The 15,233-nt window shown below is 43.8% G+C and overlaps 4 protein-coding genes across 8 annotated transcripts; 1 reads left to right on the plus strand and 3 right to left on the minus strand.

Annotated features, from left to right (window-relative positions):
• The first annotated feature begins 306 nt into the window (after positions 1-306).
• On the plus strand, positions 307-1,119 carry LOC105559155 (N-alpha-acetyltransferase 38-B, NatC auxiliary subunit). Of its 2 annotated transcripts, none has more exons than XM_012007250.1 (2): positions 307-581; positions 759-1,119. In XM_012007250.1, the coding sequence occupies exons 1-2, from the start codon at positions 510-512 to the stop codon at positions 999-1,001; spliced, it is 315 nt and encodes a 104-aa protein (XP_011862640.1). In that variant the 5' UTR covers positions 307-509; the 3' UTR covers positions 1,002-1,119. The 2 variants fall into 2 exon arrangements, with proteins under 2 accessions (XP_011862640.1, XP_011862639.1); XM_012007249.1 differs by having other exon boundaries at positions 310-581; positions 756-1,119.
• Positions 1,120-2,514: 1,395 nt separating this feature from the next.
• LOC105559157 lies at positions 2,515-4,784 on the minus strand. Of its 3 annotated transcripts, none has more exons than XM_012007255.1 (4): positions 4,364-4,784; positions 4,022-4,257; positions 3,324-3,447; positions 2,515-2,844 (listed from the first exon to the last, which is right to left on the minus strand). In XM_012007255.1, exons 2-4 carry the CDS (start codon positions 4,210-4,212, stop codon positions 2,620-2,622), a joined length of 540 nt encoding a protein of 179 aa, XP_011862645.1. In that variant the 5' UTR covers positions 4,213-4,257; positions 4,364-4,784; the 3' UTR covers positions 2,515-2,619. The 3 variants fall into 3 exon arrangements, with proteins under 3 accessions (XP_011862645.1, XP_011862644.1, XP_011862643.1); XM_012007254.1 differs by having other exon boundaries at positions 4,022-4,224; positions 4,320-4,784; XM_012007253.1 differs by having other exon boundaries at positions 4,022-4,224; positions 4,303-4,784.
• An 80-nt stretch (positions 4,785-4,864) lies between these two features.
• LOC105559156 (hypoxia up-regulated protein 1) lies at positions 4,865-10,473 on the minus strand. 2 transcript variants are annotated; one of them, XM_012007252.1, is made up of 9 exons: positions 10,277-10,473; positions 9,938-10,075; positions 8,831-9,791; positions 8,477-8,739; positions 8,237-8,370; positions 7,918-8,111; positions 7,030-7,321; positions 6,388-6,817; positions 4,865-6,275 (listed from the first exon to the last, which is right to left on the minus strand). In XM_012007252.1, the coding sequence occupies exons 2-9, from the start codon at positions 10,073-10,075 to the stop codon at positions 5,889-5,891; spliced, it is 2,799 nt and encodes a 932-aa protein (XP_011862642.1). In that variant the 5' UTR covers positions 10,277-10,473; the 3' UTR covers positions 4,865-5,888. The 2 variants fall into 2 exon arrangements, with proteins under 2 accessions (XP_011862642.1, XP_011862641.1); XM_012007251.1 differs by having other exon boundaries at positions 7,873-8,111.
• A 1,413-nt stretch (positions 10,474-11,886) lies between these two features.
• LOC105559159 (transmembrane protein 50A) lies at positions 11,887-14,631 on the minus strand. The gene is made up of 4 exons (XM_012007256.1): positions 14,398-14,631; positions 13,978-14,084; positions 13,691-13,851; positions 11,887-12,517 (listed from the first exon to the last, which is right to left on the minus strand). Exons 1-4 carry the CDS (start codon positions 14,494-14,496, stop codon positions 12,411-12,413), a joined length of 474 nt encoding a protein of 157 aa, XP_011862646.1. The 5' UTR covers positions 14,497-14,631; the 3' UTR covers positions 11,887-12,410.
• Positions 14,632-15,233: the final 602 nt, after the last annotated feature.

Here is a 15,233-nt window from a genome sequence, read left to right on the forward strand (position 1 = left end):
TTGCAAGCAATCCAGCAGGAAAAATAGCATCGTCTGCAGCGGGCTTTAATTACTATCGTTGCACCACTCAGCACTCAGGATTCCTAGTAGTTTAGTAAATTGCAAGCAATCCAGCAGGAAAAATAGCATCGTCTGCAGCGGGCTTAACTCGCGTTGGTGAAACCGGGCCTAACAAGAACAGATCCCAAAGGTCTTTTCAAAGTTTCTCTCTCTCTCTCTCTCTCTCTCTCTCCCCCCTCTCTCTCCTTCCCCCCCCCCCCAATGCAGAGGAAGAAAAGTAACTGAACTAGTGCAGCTAGTTGAGCTGAAAAGAACAGACCCGCCAAGTTCGCCAGTGCACTGTGCAGGAAGAGAAAACAAACCCCTCTCATGACTGCACGGGGAAACGAACCTGCGGATCCGCCGGGCCGGATTGTCAGCGAGATCAAAACAATCGGATTTGGCTTTGTATGTGTCGAGGTGCGTGAGGTTCACCCTGTCGTCTGTAGACGGGGATAAACGTGAGCGCGATGAGCGCGAGTATGAAGGAGACGGTGCACAATCTGAGCAACGTCGTCAACAACGAGCACGGGAATGAGGAGGTAATTTTGCCAATTTTTCGCCACACATGTCATTTCGGTAGGTCCGCGCGTCCTGCCCGCGCGCGAATTTTTATCGGTTCCTGTCGCGCGCGTAGGTTATGTGTCAAACCTGGCCCCAACTGAATTGATGTTATTGTTCACGCTCACAACGCGGTTGTTCGATTGATTCTGCAGCAGGCGGTCATCACCGAGGAGTCGCCGGCCAAGCAGAAGCTGAGGAGCTGGCTGAACCGACATCTGCGTATCGAGATGACCGACGGGCGGGTCTTGAAGGGAGCGTTTCTGTGCACGGATCGCGACGCGAACGTTATCCTGGGCTCGTGCACCGAGTATCTGTCCACGGAGCACGCGGAGGCGAGAGTTTTAGGTCTGGTGATGGTGCCTGGTCGACACATTGTCTCGATACACTTAGACGTTTGAAGCGGCGCCGCACCCGCAAGTCTGTAAATACTCTATCACTCTCCCTATTACGTTTACTTGTATTGTGGTCTGTACTGTATGTTAAATACCAGGAATATATATTGTACATATATCTTTATATCTTGGAGACTCGGTCTTTGTGATACCAGCAAGGCTTGCGAAGAACGAAGAGGCACAAGTCCAGCTGTAATCATTGACACATTCAGTTCTTGTATAAAATCTCATCTTTAACCAGCGAGCCTTTGCTTTGTCTTTAATTAGCCGACACGGTCCCTCTTCCTTCTTTACGAGAACCAGTTGGAAAGTCCCGCCCTTCAACTCTTTTTTTTTTTGTCTTGCTAGCCTCGATTTCTCTGTACAGATTAATCGTAGTGGCGATCGCGGCGCAGAGCCTTGTTCTCTAACGAGCCGAAATCGCAATAATTCCCGAATTGTTACGACTCTTGTACTGATTAGATCGAGCAGAACAATGAGGCATGCTTAATTTTTTATGTTATAAATTCTAGATAATAAGAGAAATATCTGAGAAGAAAATAATCTTTGGTGTATCAAACGCCTTTATTAGGTGGTAAACTTAGTTTTCGCGGTGCTTTTTTGTTTAACAAACTCATTTATTTCGATATCAAAAGCAAAAAGTAATCAAAGTATTTGCCCTCGCTAGCTATACATTTTCTCCCATCTTTCTGGCAATGAGCGGATGCCGCAACGATAGAACGATTGGTCTTTTGACGCAATCCGTTCATCGATCCATTTGCGCGCATCCTCGTAATTTTTCAAGTGTGTATCCACCAAGCCGTGCTGCATCGATCGGAACAGGTGATAATCTGAAGGAGCCAAGTCTGGTGAATACGCTGGGTGCGGGAGAACGTCCCGCTCGAGCTGCATCAGCGTTTCCTTGACGGCTTTTGCAACGTGTGGTCGAGCGTTGTCGTGCAAAAGAATAACTTCCTTTCCTTTCGAATCTTTCCCATTGCACGTTTGGAAACAGTCATCGGAGTAACATTTAACGCTGCAGACAATCCTTGGAGCGTTTGAGCCGAGTTTTCGTCCAATAACGCTGGCAATTCGGTGTCTTCGAACTTTCTCGGCTGACCGGAGCGTTGTTTATCATTCACATTAAAATCCCCACTTTTAAATCGCTGAAACCATTCTTGGCATGTTCTTTCCGACGGGGCACAATTGCCATAAGCTGCGACAAGTAATTTATGAGCTGCGGCTGCAGTTTTCATTCAAATCAAAGTGACGAAGCAGCACATGTCGAGAAACCAACTTGTCACGTTCCATGTTTAATGAAAAGAGAAAAATGGCACTGTTCGCTCGAATGAATCTTTTCGCGCTGAACTTTATTGACAAATGTCTGACCTTTAAAATGCAGCCAGTCATCAGATGTCAAAGTAAATCGCACTTGCAACTAGCGTCGTCGAAATGTGAGCCGCGGAAACTAAGCTTACCACCTAATAATGTAATGTAGACAAAACCGTGAGACAAAATTCAGCAGACTTAACACGATGCATCGATAGAGACGCGAAGAAAGTCGTTTATCAATATAAACATCGTTGCGATACAAATCTTTCTTACAGTAAAAATGAACCGTCAGAACTTTCCCTACAAAAGTTTATCACTTCTCCGTAGTTTCTTTACTGCCTTGGATGCACCGTTCCTGTATGTGCCGGTACGCTCGTTCCAGTTCCGCGTTGCTATTAGCTTCCACTTTCACCCTGTTCAACGCGTCCTCTATCCTCTGCTGAAGCGTGCCAGTCAGACTATCCATCCCGCACATGTAACATAGCTCCGCGCTAGCTGCTGCCATTTTGTGCGCATACTCCATATACGTAGCTAAGCGCTAATTAGAAAAGGATTCGTCTTCTAACTTATATGATTACGTATAATTTTTATGGCGCAAGATATGTGTACAATCTATACCTCGCACAGTACAAAAGAATTTCCAATTTAGAAATGTAGGAAAATTACTGAGCGACGGCAAATTCTAATTGGAGGAATTTATCGCGAAAAGTATCGCCTCAGCCAGGGTTTGAGCCTGGACCTCGCTACACTCTAAGAGGGGCGTCTCACCAATTCGACAATCGAGTCGCCTAGAGTGCAGGCAGGTCCAGGTTCAAACCCTGGCTGACGTAATAATACTTTTCGCAATAAATTTCTCTGATTAGAATTTGCCAGTTTTCATTCATTTTCCCGCATTGGTTAATAATTTACTGGCGACAATAAGTCTCTGTTCTTGCTTAATTTGGAATTGTAGACCGCGATACTTGATATTTGGATATTACGTCAGGATTCTCGTTTGTTTAAGCAATTCCTTATTACCGTGATCTTCTCCCTCCTCTCTTGCATTTCGTTCCGTACTTCCACGATCAGGTCCCAGTGCGCGTCGCTCACATTGTGCATTGTGGTTTCCTCCAGGAGGGAAATGAGGTCGTTCAGCAACGTTCTACGAAATGGGCACGACGCATAAGTTTCCTTTGGCATGAAAACTCAGATAGATCTCACTTGTGACGTCACAACTCAGTTGAATGCACGTTCCTTTTGATTCTTGAGAAGTGAGATTCAACCAGATTTAACTGAGTTTTTGCACACGATCAAGACCGTGTGCTTTAGTGAGTTTAATAGACTCACATTAATGACGTCGTATCTGAGTATAAAATACTCACATAACTGAGTGACTAATATAAAGAAAAGTTATAGCTGCTTTCCTTTTACACTCAAGTGATACTGAGTCACTCAGTTATGTGAGTATTTTATACTCAGAAACTCAGTTAAATCTGGTTGAATCTCACTTCTCAAGAATCAAAAGGAACATGCATTCAACTGAGTTACGACGTCACAAGTGAGATTTATCTGGGTTTTCATGTAAAAGGAAAGCAACTACTAATGACGTCGTATCCGAGTATAAAATACTCACACAACTGAGTGACTCAGTATCACTAGAGTGTAAAAGGAAAGCAGCTATAAACGTAGGCATTCGATTTTCGTTAATCCACACCGTTATCTTTACTTGTACTCACCTGTACTCAGCACTCAGGTCTACTATAGCCATGTAGGTGACAGTTAACACCTGAGTCGCGCTGTTAGCAGCATCCAACGCGGATTGCCTTATCGCATACTCGTAGGTCAGTTTACTGATGTCCGGCGGTGCCAGCTTCAACTTGTCGCTTTCACCAGGCTTGTCGGCCGAGGCGCAATGGACAAACAGCATACCCGACGTATACTGCGAGCGAATGACGGGTCTCTCTTAATGCGACTAAATGCAGGAATGAAAATATACCAAATGAAATTGCATTCTCACCATCGTGGGCCCAATACCTTTCCATAATTTTCTGAGAACCTGACGCATCGCCATTACTTGCCAACGATAAAATTAATGTACGGTCCAACCGCGTTTTTCCTTTTCTTTTAATTTGTTGGGGCCGGCACAATTTCTCTAGTCTTAAATTCTCTTCAAGTCCCCCAGCCACATATTCCGTAGTTTAACGTAAACAAAGGTGCGTTCTAGTCTCCAAGTCGTTCAGAAAGAGCGACTTTAAAGAGCAAGTGAAAGACAACCTGCACTATATACATAACCTAGTAGAAATCAGCTGAGCGAACTTGCACCAGTTTCTCGATCGGTGCGAGAGGAGAAATTAAATATTACAGGGGGTTTATAGAAAATAAAAGGAAGACGGAAGTTCGACTGTGGTACTCGATTTTCTCTTCCATGGAAAGATCCTGAGTTTTCAAACGATTTCATCATAAATATCTTTTTAGAAAGAAAAACAATGATCGTCAAGAACATTTGTTTCTTTATTCCAATGTTTCTCCCTCTCCGATATAGATTTTCTGTTCGTTCAAATAAATAAATTGGTATAACATTTAAATTTACAATGATTTTTATTGGAACGATAAAAATTTCTCAAATTCGAACGCCTATCTGGCAGTAGAATAATCATATATTGTGTTCGTGAGAGAACTCATCTAGATATCGATGAAGCTAGAAAAGCAATCTTATATCTTACGATTCTCTCGAGGGGCCCGACTTTTATCTATTTCACATTGTGCAAATATGTAGTTATATATTTACAAAATAATTAATATTCCATATATTCTATCTAACTCCTTTAAGAAATATACATTAGAATATCTTAAGTGTCGCATGTTCTTTTTATATCGTATCACTATAAATAACAGAAAATGGAAAGATTTATGAATCTCCCTTTATAAAAAAGATGATACAAATCAATGTAATGTATGTAGGAAAACGTGATAAATTCATTCGAAGACTACTGATATACATTTATCTCGCAAGAACGTAGGACTGTTATCACACGAAAAATTCCATTCCCTAAAAGATGTGAAAGAACTATTTTACGAACCGAAATCACTTTACGTACGGTACCTCATCATTCGTGTTTTTACAAGCAATAGTATGCTTTATACTGCAATTTCATACGCGTGATAATACATAATTCAAAGATATACTTGCAGCAGAAGCATTTTACATGTAAAGTCACAAATTTACGCTGCAAAGACCCGAGATAAGCCTCTCGCAAAACTGGCCTGCTTCACGTTATCAAACAAAATCAATTGTCCGTGATCCGCTATTGCTTGGCACTTGTGTAATATAATTGTCGTGAACAATCTTCGATCTGCACTCTCGCAATAACTCTTTTGCAATGAACGTGAACGGCGAAAACATACCCACATATAAACACATATTATTAAATCAATTGGAACAGCTTGTATTCGCGCTCGCAGAACCAACTTGTTCAACGTACAAGAGAATTCTCGCCTTGATTTTAAATGCATCGGACGAAAGTAAATCTACAGAAAAATTGCCTAAATCGACGGACATCGTCGATCGATAACAGAGAATCACACTTTAAAATAAATTATTTCTTATAGTTCTTGATGCGTTTCTTCCTCCAATTCCTCGTTAGGTAATTGCGGCTTCCCGCTCTCCGGTAGACGTACCGGATCCTCCGTCGTCTCCGTTACTGGTTCTTGTAGTTGCTCTTTCAATTTATCGGACGGCTGTTCTTCCGCCTTGTCTTCCGCATCGGCTACGGATTCTTCATTTTCCTCTATCGTGCGCTCGGCCTTGCTGTCCGTCGTCTGATTCGCCGCGGCTTCCTGTTTTGGCTTCCATATCTTTACTTTGTTCACAAGATATTTAATTTCTCTGTCGAGCAACTCCATTTTATTTGCGATCTGGCGGACTTTGTATCTTACTGGTATGTTTAACGGCGCATCTTCGAAATATTTCGAAATCATTTCGTAATAATCCTGGGGAAAAATATCACTTTTTGCATTATACTATTAGAAATACATAATAATGGCATATGTAACACTGTCAAAGTTCGAAGTTGCTTCAGAATTATTGAAATTAAACCGTTACCTGTGTCTCGTTGATCGTTTTTTCTAACGTCTCGACTTCAACGGGCGTAATAACGTCGCTCGTCACACTCAAGTTACGCATATTCTCAAAGAACAATCTGCTGCCTTTGAGTAGCGAAACCATTCCATTCAGGACCTCCGGTCGGTCTCGGTACTCGAAGACTCTCTCGTAGACGTCGTTAGTTAACTTTTGCAATTCCATCAACTTCTCCTCGTACACTTCCGCGGTCGCGGTGAATCCGTCCTCGTACAACCATTCGGAGATTTCGGCACAGGCCTTTTGAATGTTCTCGATCTCCTTTTCGGTGGCTGCGCTCGAGAATTCCTCGGAGTCGAACTTTTGCTGCGCGTCGATCACGTACGACTCGAGATTGTTTAACGCGGTCTCGCGGCGCGTTTTCTCCGAATCGTGCACGTCCAAACGATGTATCCTAATGGAAAAAATAAAACGGAATAGTTTTATCGAAGTGGCACGAATTATGCCAATTACATTTGCCGAAAGAAACGAGAAAGAGGCAATGAAAAATCAGAGTGGCATTTATAATGTAACATTGACAAAATTTGAAACGGCATACACATATACCTGTAAAAGTTGGGAATTAATTTTTTATTTCACATGGCGAATAAATATATTTTTACTCACTTGTCTCGAGATTCCACGAGTTTGTCACCGGACAAGATCTGCGATCCTAATCTGATCTCTTCTGACCTGATAGGTTCCTTGATCTGAACGATCGTGGATTTCTTCTCCTTGTCCGTCTTCTCGGTCTTATTTACAGCCTTCTCCTCGTTCGCTTTCGTCTCGCTCTTCTTCTTCTCCTTCTCGTCCGTCTCTTTCGCCGATTCCGGAAGCTCTGGTTCTTCATGCACCGGCTTTATATCCTCTTTCGGCGGTTCCTCCGTCTTTTCCACCGTTTCTTTTTCTAAGGAAGAACCTGAAAGATCGAGACTTCAATTTAATATGCTTCTCTTTACATTTAGACAACTTCGTCGTCAGGGTCTACAGTTTTACGTCGTTGACAACGAACTGCACAAACTCAAGCCTTCGAAGTTTCACCACACGTCTAATGAAATGAAACAAAAATATCTATTAATGCAACGGGAGTCATTCTATCAACGTTATTAATTATTCTATTAATATGTAAATTTTGAAAACGTGTGTTACTGCAAAAGTTCAATTGTCAACGACACAAAAATCCGAGCCCTACTCGATAATAGTACTATTTCTTAAAGCACATCTACGTATTTCTTGATAAAAATGCTTGCAAAAAATGATTTTAAAACGTAACATGAAAGAATATCTTTACTCTTTTTGTACATTACAAAAGTAACGTACGTATTCTTCCTTAAGAAATAAAACAGTTCTTCAATACATACAAACAAGATATAAAGAAGAACCAGTATAGTGCAAGTATCATCGAAACTAAAGCCTGTACATACAACAAAAATCAAAGGTATCATTTTTTGCACTGCCTTCGGCACAAACCTGCAAAGAATTTACTAATAGTTGAGCCAAGTATTGAGAAAGTACCCTCTTCTTCGTCAACGACAGTACTCGTTTTTTCGGAAACTAATTCTACGGTCATTAAGTTCAATACACCGCTATCGTCTATATTAAAGTGCACTTTGATTCCTTTACTCTCGGCGCCTTCGTTCGAATGCTTTTCTAAAGCTTCGGCTACGCCGCTCAGCGACACAGTAGCTATATGTAAGTCACCAATGGAACTGTGAAAAAAAAATCAATCCTTAGTAGTCTTAGAGATCTGAAATTTCTAATACTTCAACTAATACTTCAAATAATATGTCAATTTGCTCCCAGCACTACATGAATAAAAGCTGTAGATACTTACATTACCTCACTATCGGGCAAATAATCCAACTCTGCGTAATTTACATTAAAGTCAAAGTCGTTCGTGTGCTTGTTAAATGTAATAATCTTCTTTTGTGGAAAATTATTCATTTTATTAAACAGCATCTTCTTCACCTGTTCACAAGAATAAATGTTTAAAGAAAGAATATTCATAGGCAGCCCTTTGTAAAGGAGAGTTAAAATATACAAAAGAATCAAACGCCGTTTAACAATCTCTCACCTGTCTAACTTTGTTGTCAACGGTTCTATCAAAGGTGATTTGAATCGGGAATAACAAAGCGTCCCTCGTGACGAACTTCTTGACTTTAAAGCCCTGGCCAAGATCAGCCGCCTTGTACGCAGCCCCTAAAGCAGCTGCCTCATCCGTATTTACATTTTTTGATAATTCCGTCTTCACGTATTGGGACAATGTTTCTTGTACTTTCGGCATGCGAGTGCCCGCACCTACCAACACAACATGCGATATGACATCCATTGTCAAACCTGAAACAGTTTTAAAACGATGCGTACGTTTAGCGTCGACGTGAACGTTTATAAGAATTGATAATCGTGCAACCGTGAGAAGACACGTCACCCGAAGTTTCCAGTGCGATCTTCACAGGATTCGTCACGCGCTTGAACAAATCGGCGCATATCTCCTCCAGCTTCTCCCGCGTGACTTGCAACTTGAAGTCGATGTCGTCTATTAAGCTCTCTATCTGGGCAAAGTGGTCCGCGTTGGCGCTGAGCACCGTTTTTACGCGCCCGGCCTCCTTGAAGAGCTTCGCCATCGCCCTCGGGCTCTTCAGCACCGAGTTCGGCGTCTTTTTAAGGGCGTCGAACTCCCGCGCCAAGTAATGCTGCAGTCTGATCTGCATCTCCAGTCCGCCGAGCGTGCGATCGTACCCCACGCCCAGCACGGAGACGTGAGGGTTGGTCTCGAGGTAGCCTCTCTCTTTCATCTTCATGTTCTGATAGCTGACGACCGTCGCGGTGGTGCTGCTGGCTCCCATGTCGTAGAACATGATGTAATGCGCGGAGTCGTTTATCTCAGTCCTACCGAACACGCCGTAGTTAAGTGCGACCGCCATGTAGTCGTTTATGAGCTGCAGCACCTTCAGCCCGGCGAGCTCGGCCGCTTGAATCAGGGCTCTCCTCTCGGCCTGATTGAAGAATCCCGGCACGGTGATCACGGCCTCGTTGATCTTCTGATGGGCGGCGATCTCCGCCATCTCCTTGCCCTTGTGCAATATCTGCGCGAGCAGCTCCTCCGGCGTGTACGTTGTGTTCTCGTTCAATCTAAACGCTATGGTTTTCCTCTCGTCGTCGGCGACGATGTCGTAATAAGGGAATCTCTCGCGGTAGAGCTGCACTAGCGGATTGTCTATAGGCTTCCCTAGAAGGTCTAGAATGTAGAAGAAGGTGTTCTGGGGGAATCTCACTCCGATCACCTGGGCGTCCTCGCCGAACGATCTCTCGCCGTCCCTGAACGCTATCGTCACCGGCGTTTTCCTCTTCGACTCCTTATTCAAGGCTATCTCCATAGGAACGCCCGGCTGCGGAGCAAAGAGCGACACGGTGAATTTAATAAAAAGAATGCAAAGCCGCGCCAGATACGCTCGACCAACGAAGCTCTCTGGCGCGAGGCAGTCTAGGGGAGGTCGGGGGGTGGGACTCGCCACGCGAGCGGATTGCCACGTACCGAGACGATAGCGACCTTCATCCACTCGCTACCGAGGTCGACGCTCATGACGGCAACTTGTTCGCTGACGCCGACGAAGGTGGCGAGTACGAGCAGGGCTAGCGACGCCATCGACATGCCTCTCTGCGTGAATTCCATCTGGAAAACGGAGACGGACGTGAGACACGTCGCGACGGCGGCGGGGGAGAAATTGGAGCGCGAGACGCTCGGGAACGTTGACGTGCACGAGGCCCGCGCTCGCCGACCGTCGCGAGCTGTCAGAGCTTGGTTATGAGTACCGGCGACCGACGTGGGGCGCACGTCGCGGCCGGGGAAAGTGCGTTCGACGCGCGCGCTCACCTTCAGCTCAGGTCTACCGACGACACACGGACACGACGTACTCGGGGCAGGCGGCTCTCAGCTGTATACCATTCGGAACACACGCTCGCGCGTTCACAGCCCCGTTCGAATCAACATAAAAAGAGCCGAGTGTGACAGTCGGGATACCCTCCGCCGTGGGACTTGGTGCCGCCGTGCCACCATGTGTTGGTGTGGCACGTCGCGATTGGCGTAGCGCCGCGGCGGCCGACGGGACGCCGTTGGTCCGCGTTGGCAGATTCGCGCCAATCGCGTCGCGTCGCGTTGACCCACCGACGGCACAGATTTCTCTCTCCCGGGGGCATTTTTAAGGGGAGAGCGCACGAAGCACGGGGGGGGGGGGCTCGATTCTTTTTTTTAATTTACTTGAAAGAGAAACGTGCGCGAAAATTCTGCACTTGCAGAAAAGTCGCGAGTTAATTAAATTGGTTATTCTGCGGAAGCAGAACTTGCGCATACGTTTCTCTTTCAAACAAATTGAGGAATCGAGCCCCAATTCTGTATCTTACATTATAATAAAAATGCTAAAAGCGAATAGCATTTTGTCTCTTTCTGGAACTGTCCCCTTAGAAAGAGACAAGCTATTCGCTTTTAGCATTTTTACTACAGTGTAAGATACAGAATTGACCCCTTGGGCCTAATTTGCGCGCGCAAAGGAAATTTGAGAATGTAAAATTAAAAAATGCCGCATTTCGTCGCGATTCATACATTAGATATGACAGGCCGATTTCTCGGAGGAAATATCGAGCAGCTTGATTAATTCAACAGGATTGCAGCAACATTTTTAATTGTACAGTATTTAACGTTTCTATGTTTTAACAACGATAAAAAGTTAATACCTCTATTACGTAAAATAAATTGAAATACTGCAGCTGCTACTTGACAAGTTGATCGAAGTTTTGGTCAAAGTCATTACACATTATCTTAGGGTTGGGAAGGAAAGCCAACGGCACACGATACTATTTTTCCTACTGGATTCCTTACGAGAGCCAACCAGGATTCAGCTTTGAGTCACCTGATCGAAAACTCTGCGTCCTGATTGGCTCTCGTAAGCAATCCAGTAGGAAAAATAGTATCGTGTGCCGTTGGCTTAACTCGCTACTTGTAACGAAGTTACAGTTAAAGTTACTTTTCTTTGGTAGCTCTAACTTAACTCCGTTACTTTCTCTTCATCTGTAACTGTAACTTAACGAAGTTACCTTTTTTTCGATAACTAGTAACTAATCTGATAGTTACATCAATAGTTACTTTATAAAATTTAAACCTCCACAGATCGCATTAGGCCTTGCATTTGCGCATAAACGCCTTTATCGGCGCTTTACAATTCAAATGCAAATTTGATATTTTTATTTTCATTGCAAGAGAGTAGCTGTAAAGGAACGACTCGTTACTGTAAAAACTGTGACTGTAACTAGATACTTTTATAAAGTAACTTTCCCAATCCTGCATTATCTAATATGGAATAGGATCCATCCGAATCCTAATTTAAAAACCAACTAATCTGCACGAAAGAAACGCTATAACGAGCAATTGCGCGCATCGAAGATTATTTCGACAAAATTGCGCCCCTCGACAGATAAATCAAAAACTGCTTTCTCGGAACATGATTCATTTATTTAACTTCGATATCAGACACTTGTGATTATCTGTCTTGTAAAAGTATCAAATATAAGGTACGAACGCAACGATGAGAGAGGAATACAAATATGGAATTTGATGAACGCAGAAAAGAGTTACCGGTGCGATTAAAAATTATTAGTGTAGCATAAGTAGCATATCTTTTTATCACACAAAGTTGATAATCTAAGCCTCCTTATTTTTACAGTAAATCTCATATACATATATATATATATATAAAAGTTACAAATGTACATGCATATGCATATCTGTAACTTTTAATTGCTATCTGTCTCCACGATTCCGGTGGACATAAATAAGAATTGTCACGTGTGTGTACGGAAACGTTTATAATAAGAATAATTTGTGATTCGAATTGGATTTCACGCTCGCGATAACAGGGTATGTTGACGTCGCGAGCTTCCTCAGTCGAGCTTCGTTTGGTGCTTGACTTGACTATGCGGTAATAAAAATCTCTTTCACCAACAGCGAGCGTCTATTAGCCCCACTGATCCTCGGATCGACCGAATTTATACGTGAGCGAGCCCAGGAAGATAAACACATTCTGCAGGAACAATCCTACCCCTGGCCAATGATGCGGTGCGCCTACAGAGAGACGTTAAATGTAATAAACAAGGATATGAAGGATGAATAAACAAATTAGCCAATAAAATCATTTTAAAAAAAGTATGGGCAATGAGAGTAAACGCAGTTGGTTGTTGCGTAAGTTTAATCCTCAATTATCACTCGTGTTCCATAATGTGAACGTTTCGACACCTACTTGGTGCCATCCTCGGTACAGTGTACAAGTTTACTTTAGACACGTCTAACATTTCAAATGGGCCAACTGGTGAACGCTTCAAGATTCCTCCATCCAAAAGCGAGAGGCCCATGTTATGACCAAATGATCAACGTCAGATAGTCCAATATAAAACAATGTGATCCCAAATGTTATAAGATGGTTCTGCATACCGCGAACCAATGTCGTTACAGGATACCGCAGTCAGTTTCAACGAAACGCTAGCATTGGTCAAGAGATACACATGGACTCAGTACCAACACTTTTTTTTTCAATTTCTACGGGAACGCCATAGTATAACTAGTAGGTCCACTCCGTCATTCGTTTCGTTTTGCGTCGATCCCTTCTGCGCGTCCTACATTGCTCTGGGCAGGTCAATGAGAGAAAAGTTGTACGTGTGGTAGTGTGGCCTTGACGAGTACGTATATACCCGCACACACGTCGCTGGATCCTGCCCAGGTGTAGGGCGAAATACCACGAGACCGCAAAGATCGAAGGGGCCGGCCGAGAGTGGACCTACTGGTTGTACTATGAGAAAGCCGTAGACTACAGTCATTTGGCTCGGTACCAACATAGTCGAGAGATACACACAAGGCTTGCTTTCTGTTGCCGCACTGGTGAACTAGTGCAATAAGTTAAAGTATCTTTTTTCTCATTCTAGCTTACTACGCTAGTTCACCAGTGCAGCAATAGAGAACAAGCCTATAGACTCAGTGCCGACGCAATCGTTTCGTTGAACAACTGCATTTACTTTATATCGCCCAAACTTCAGTTTCTTAGAGATGAAAGGGTATAAAAGTAATACATCTACTATCTAGGTACGTTTCGTCTGGCGCCCGTAACATTCGTGAGCATTATTCATCCTAGTTTGACACTTGCCAGGCGACGATTCAAACAGCGTCGCGAGCGCCAAATGGAACGTACTCCTAATAATGCATTAATTCTGTAAATATATGTGCACGTTACGGCGTTATAAATACCTGCTGCTACAAAGTTAGCAAATAAGATCCAGCATGCCGCTATTACAGCCGCGAATCCCATAACGAACCCAACAAACAGCCAACTCCGAGCACCCCTTGCTCCTAAACAACCGCCGTTGTAAGCTTCTCCTCTTATCTGTGCATTGGTCACTGAATTGACCCTGTAATATCGAGTCGCTTTTCACAATCAATACCACGGCATTGCGAAATCTTCTTGTGTACTCCAATTAGGATACGTTCTGTACCAGTAAGTGCACTACTGGTATCGCCGTCAATGTTATACTTACATAAAAAGTGATATGGTGCCGAACACTCCGCAGACGTGGTACGCATTCGCCATTTCACTCGGATATTTCGCATGCGCGTCTATTATAAACCACCATCCTACGAAGAACTGAAACAGCATTTCAGATTTTGCATGACGGCTGCGAGAGGAAAACGAACGCAAGGAATACGAATCGCTGAAAGCGCGATCTTTGAAGAAGAATATATACATATATAGACACACGTATATCTGTGATATTACACTAAGTTCTCCGAGACTCGGAAGCTTGGCGAAAAACTAAAGAAACGACGGAAAAGTGTGGCTAGGAACTGTTAGGCTTATCGACGTATCATGACGGCTCACTCGCGAGAGGCGATAGGCGTTTGTTTATTGCATTAAGTGGCGAAACGAACTCGGGACGGGAGACCCCGTGGCTCTTTACCAGAGTGCCCGCGAGCATCGAGACGAGCGCGTTCCTCTTCTCGCCGCCCTCGAACCAGACGCAGGACGGCATCTGCATGTTCTCGAAACAGGACGTCATCCTCGCCGCGGCTCACGAAGAAACGACGCTCGGGGATGCCTGACTTCCGCGGTCGGACAGCTAACCTTATACGCGGTGACAGGTATCAACATATACAACATACACAACGCAGTATACCGAGAAGAGACGAATGCTGGGTCTAGAATGAGAGTCGCAGTCGTAAGAATAATCGACTATGATTGGTCAATTTTGATGTGCCTGACGGAATTGACCAATCGTTTTAAGAATAATCGACTGCGATTGGCCAATTCCGTCAGGCACATAAAAATTGACCAATCATGGTCAATTATTCTTACGACTGCGACTCTGCGACACTCAAGCCTATCACACAATGCCAGGCAACAGGCAATAGGAACAGAGAATAGAATTTTTGACGCGTTGGATTCGTTGAAAATTTTCTTCCAACCAATCCAACGCGTCAGAAATTCTATTCCCTGTTCCTGTTGCCTGTTGCCTGACATTGTGTGATAGGCTTTACGCTCCGTCCATATGTTGGGTGCTTTCCAATTGCAATATCCCTAGACACTTTCGTGCACACGGCGACACAAATGGCGTTCCAATTGTCACAAATGTCGACACACCTCTACACATTCGTACTCAGCCTGAGGGCTACTAGTCGGCTGTGTAAACTTGTGTTTTCTAGTGACAAATAATAGTTACTAAGTATGACGGCTACAAGTGGTCGGCATATTCCTTCGTTACGACGGTTTACTATACAAAAGGGAAAAAAAGAAGTA

The sequence above is a fragment of the Vollenhovia emeryi genome, unplaced genomic scaffold (assembly GCF_000949405.1).
Source record: "Vollenhovia emeryi isolate VEMERY1.0 unplaced genomic scaffold, V.emery_V1.0 DF939288.1, whole genome shotgun sequence".
Classification (NCBI taxonomy): Eukaryota; Metazoa; Arthropoda; class Insecta; order Hymenoptera; family Formicidae; genus Vollenhovia; species Vollenhovia emeryi.

What these genes read in the sequence shown, in the direction of transcription:
- LOC105559155 (XM_012007249.1), top strand. Translation starts at nt 510, where the DNA reads ATGAGCGCGAGTATGAAGGAGACGGTGCACAATCTGAGCAACGTCGTC. An exon ending in ACGAGCACGGGAATGAGGAG is followed by an intron (nt 582 to 755) that starts GTAATTTTGCCA and finishes TTGATTCTGCAG; the next exon opens with CAGGCGGTCATCACCGAGGA.
- LOC105559157 (XM_012007253.1), bottom strand. Translation starts at nt 4,356, where the DNA reads ATGGCGATGCGTCAGGTTCTCAGAAAATTATGGAAAGGTATTGGGCCC. An exon ending in AAGGTATTGGGCCCACGATG is followed by an intron (nt 4,225 to 4,302) that starts GTGAGAATGCAA and finishes ATTCGCTCGCAG; the next exon opens with TATACGTCGGGTATGCTGTT. An exon ending in AGAGGAGGGAGAAGATCACG is followed by an intron (nt 2,845 to 3,323) that starts GTAATAAGGAAT and finishes TTTTCTAATTAG; the next exon opens with CGCTTAGCTACGTATATGGA.
- LOC105559156 (XM_012007251.1), bottom strand. Translation starts at nt 10,075, where the DNA reads ATGGAATTCACGCAGAGAGGCATGTCGATGGCGTCGCTAGCCCTGCTC. An exon ending in TGAAGGTCGCTATCGTCTCG is followed by an intron (nt 9,792 to 9,937) that starts GTACGTGGCAAT and finishes TTTGCTCCGCAG; the next exon opens with CCGGGCGTTCCTATGGAGAT. An exon ending in GATCGCACTGGAAACTTCGG is followed by an intron (nt 8,740 to 8,830) that starts GTGACGTGTCTT and finishes AAACTGTTTCAG; the next exon opens with GTTTGACAATGGATGTCATA.
- LOC105559159 (XM_012007256.1), bottom strand. Translation starts at nt 14,496, where the DNA reads ATGACGTCCTGTTTCGAGAACATGCAGATGCCGTCCTGCGTCTGGTTC. An exon ending in GGCACCATATCACTTTTTAT is followed by an intron (nt 13,852 to 13,977) that starts GTAAGTATAACA and finishes TCGATATTACAG; the next exon opens with GGTCAATTCAGTGACCAATG. An exon ending in TGCTAACTTTGTAGCAGCAG is followed by an intron (nt 12,518 to 13,690) that starts GTATTTATAACG and finishes GTCTCTCTGTAG; the next exon opens with GCGCACCGCATCATTGGCCA.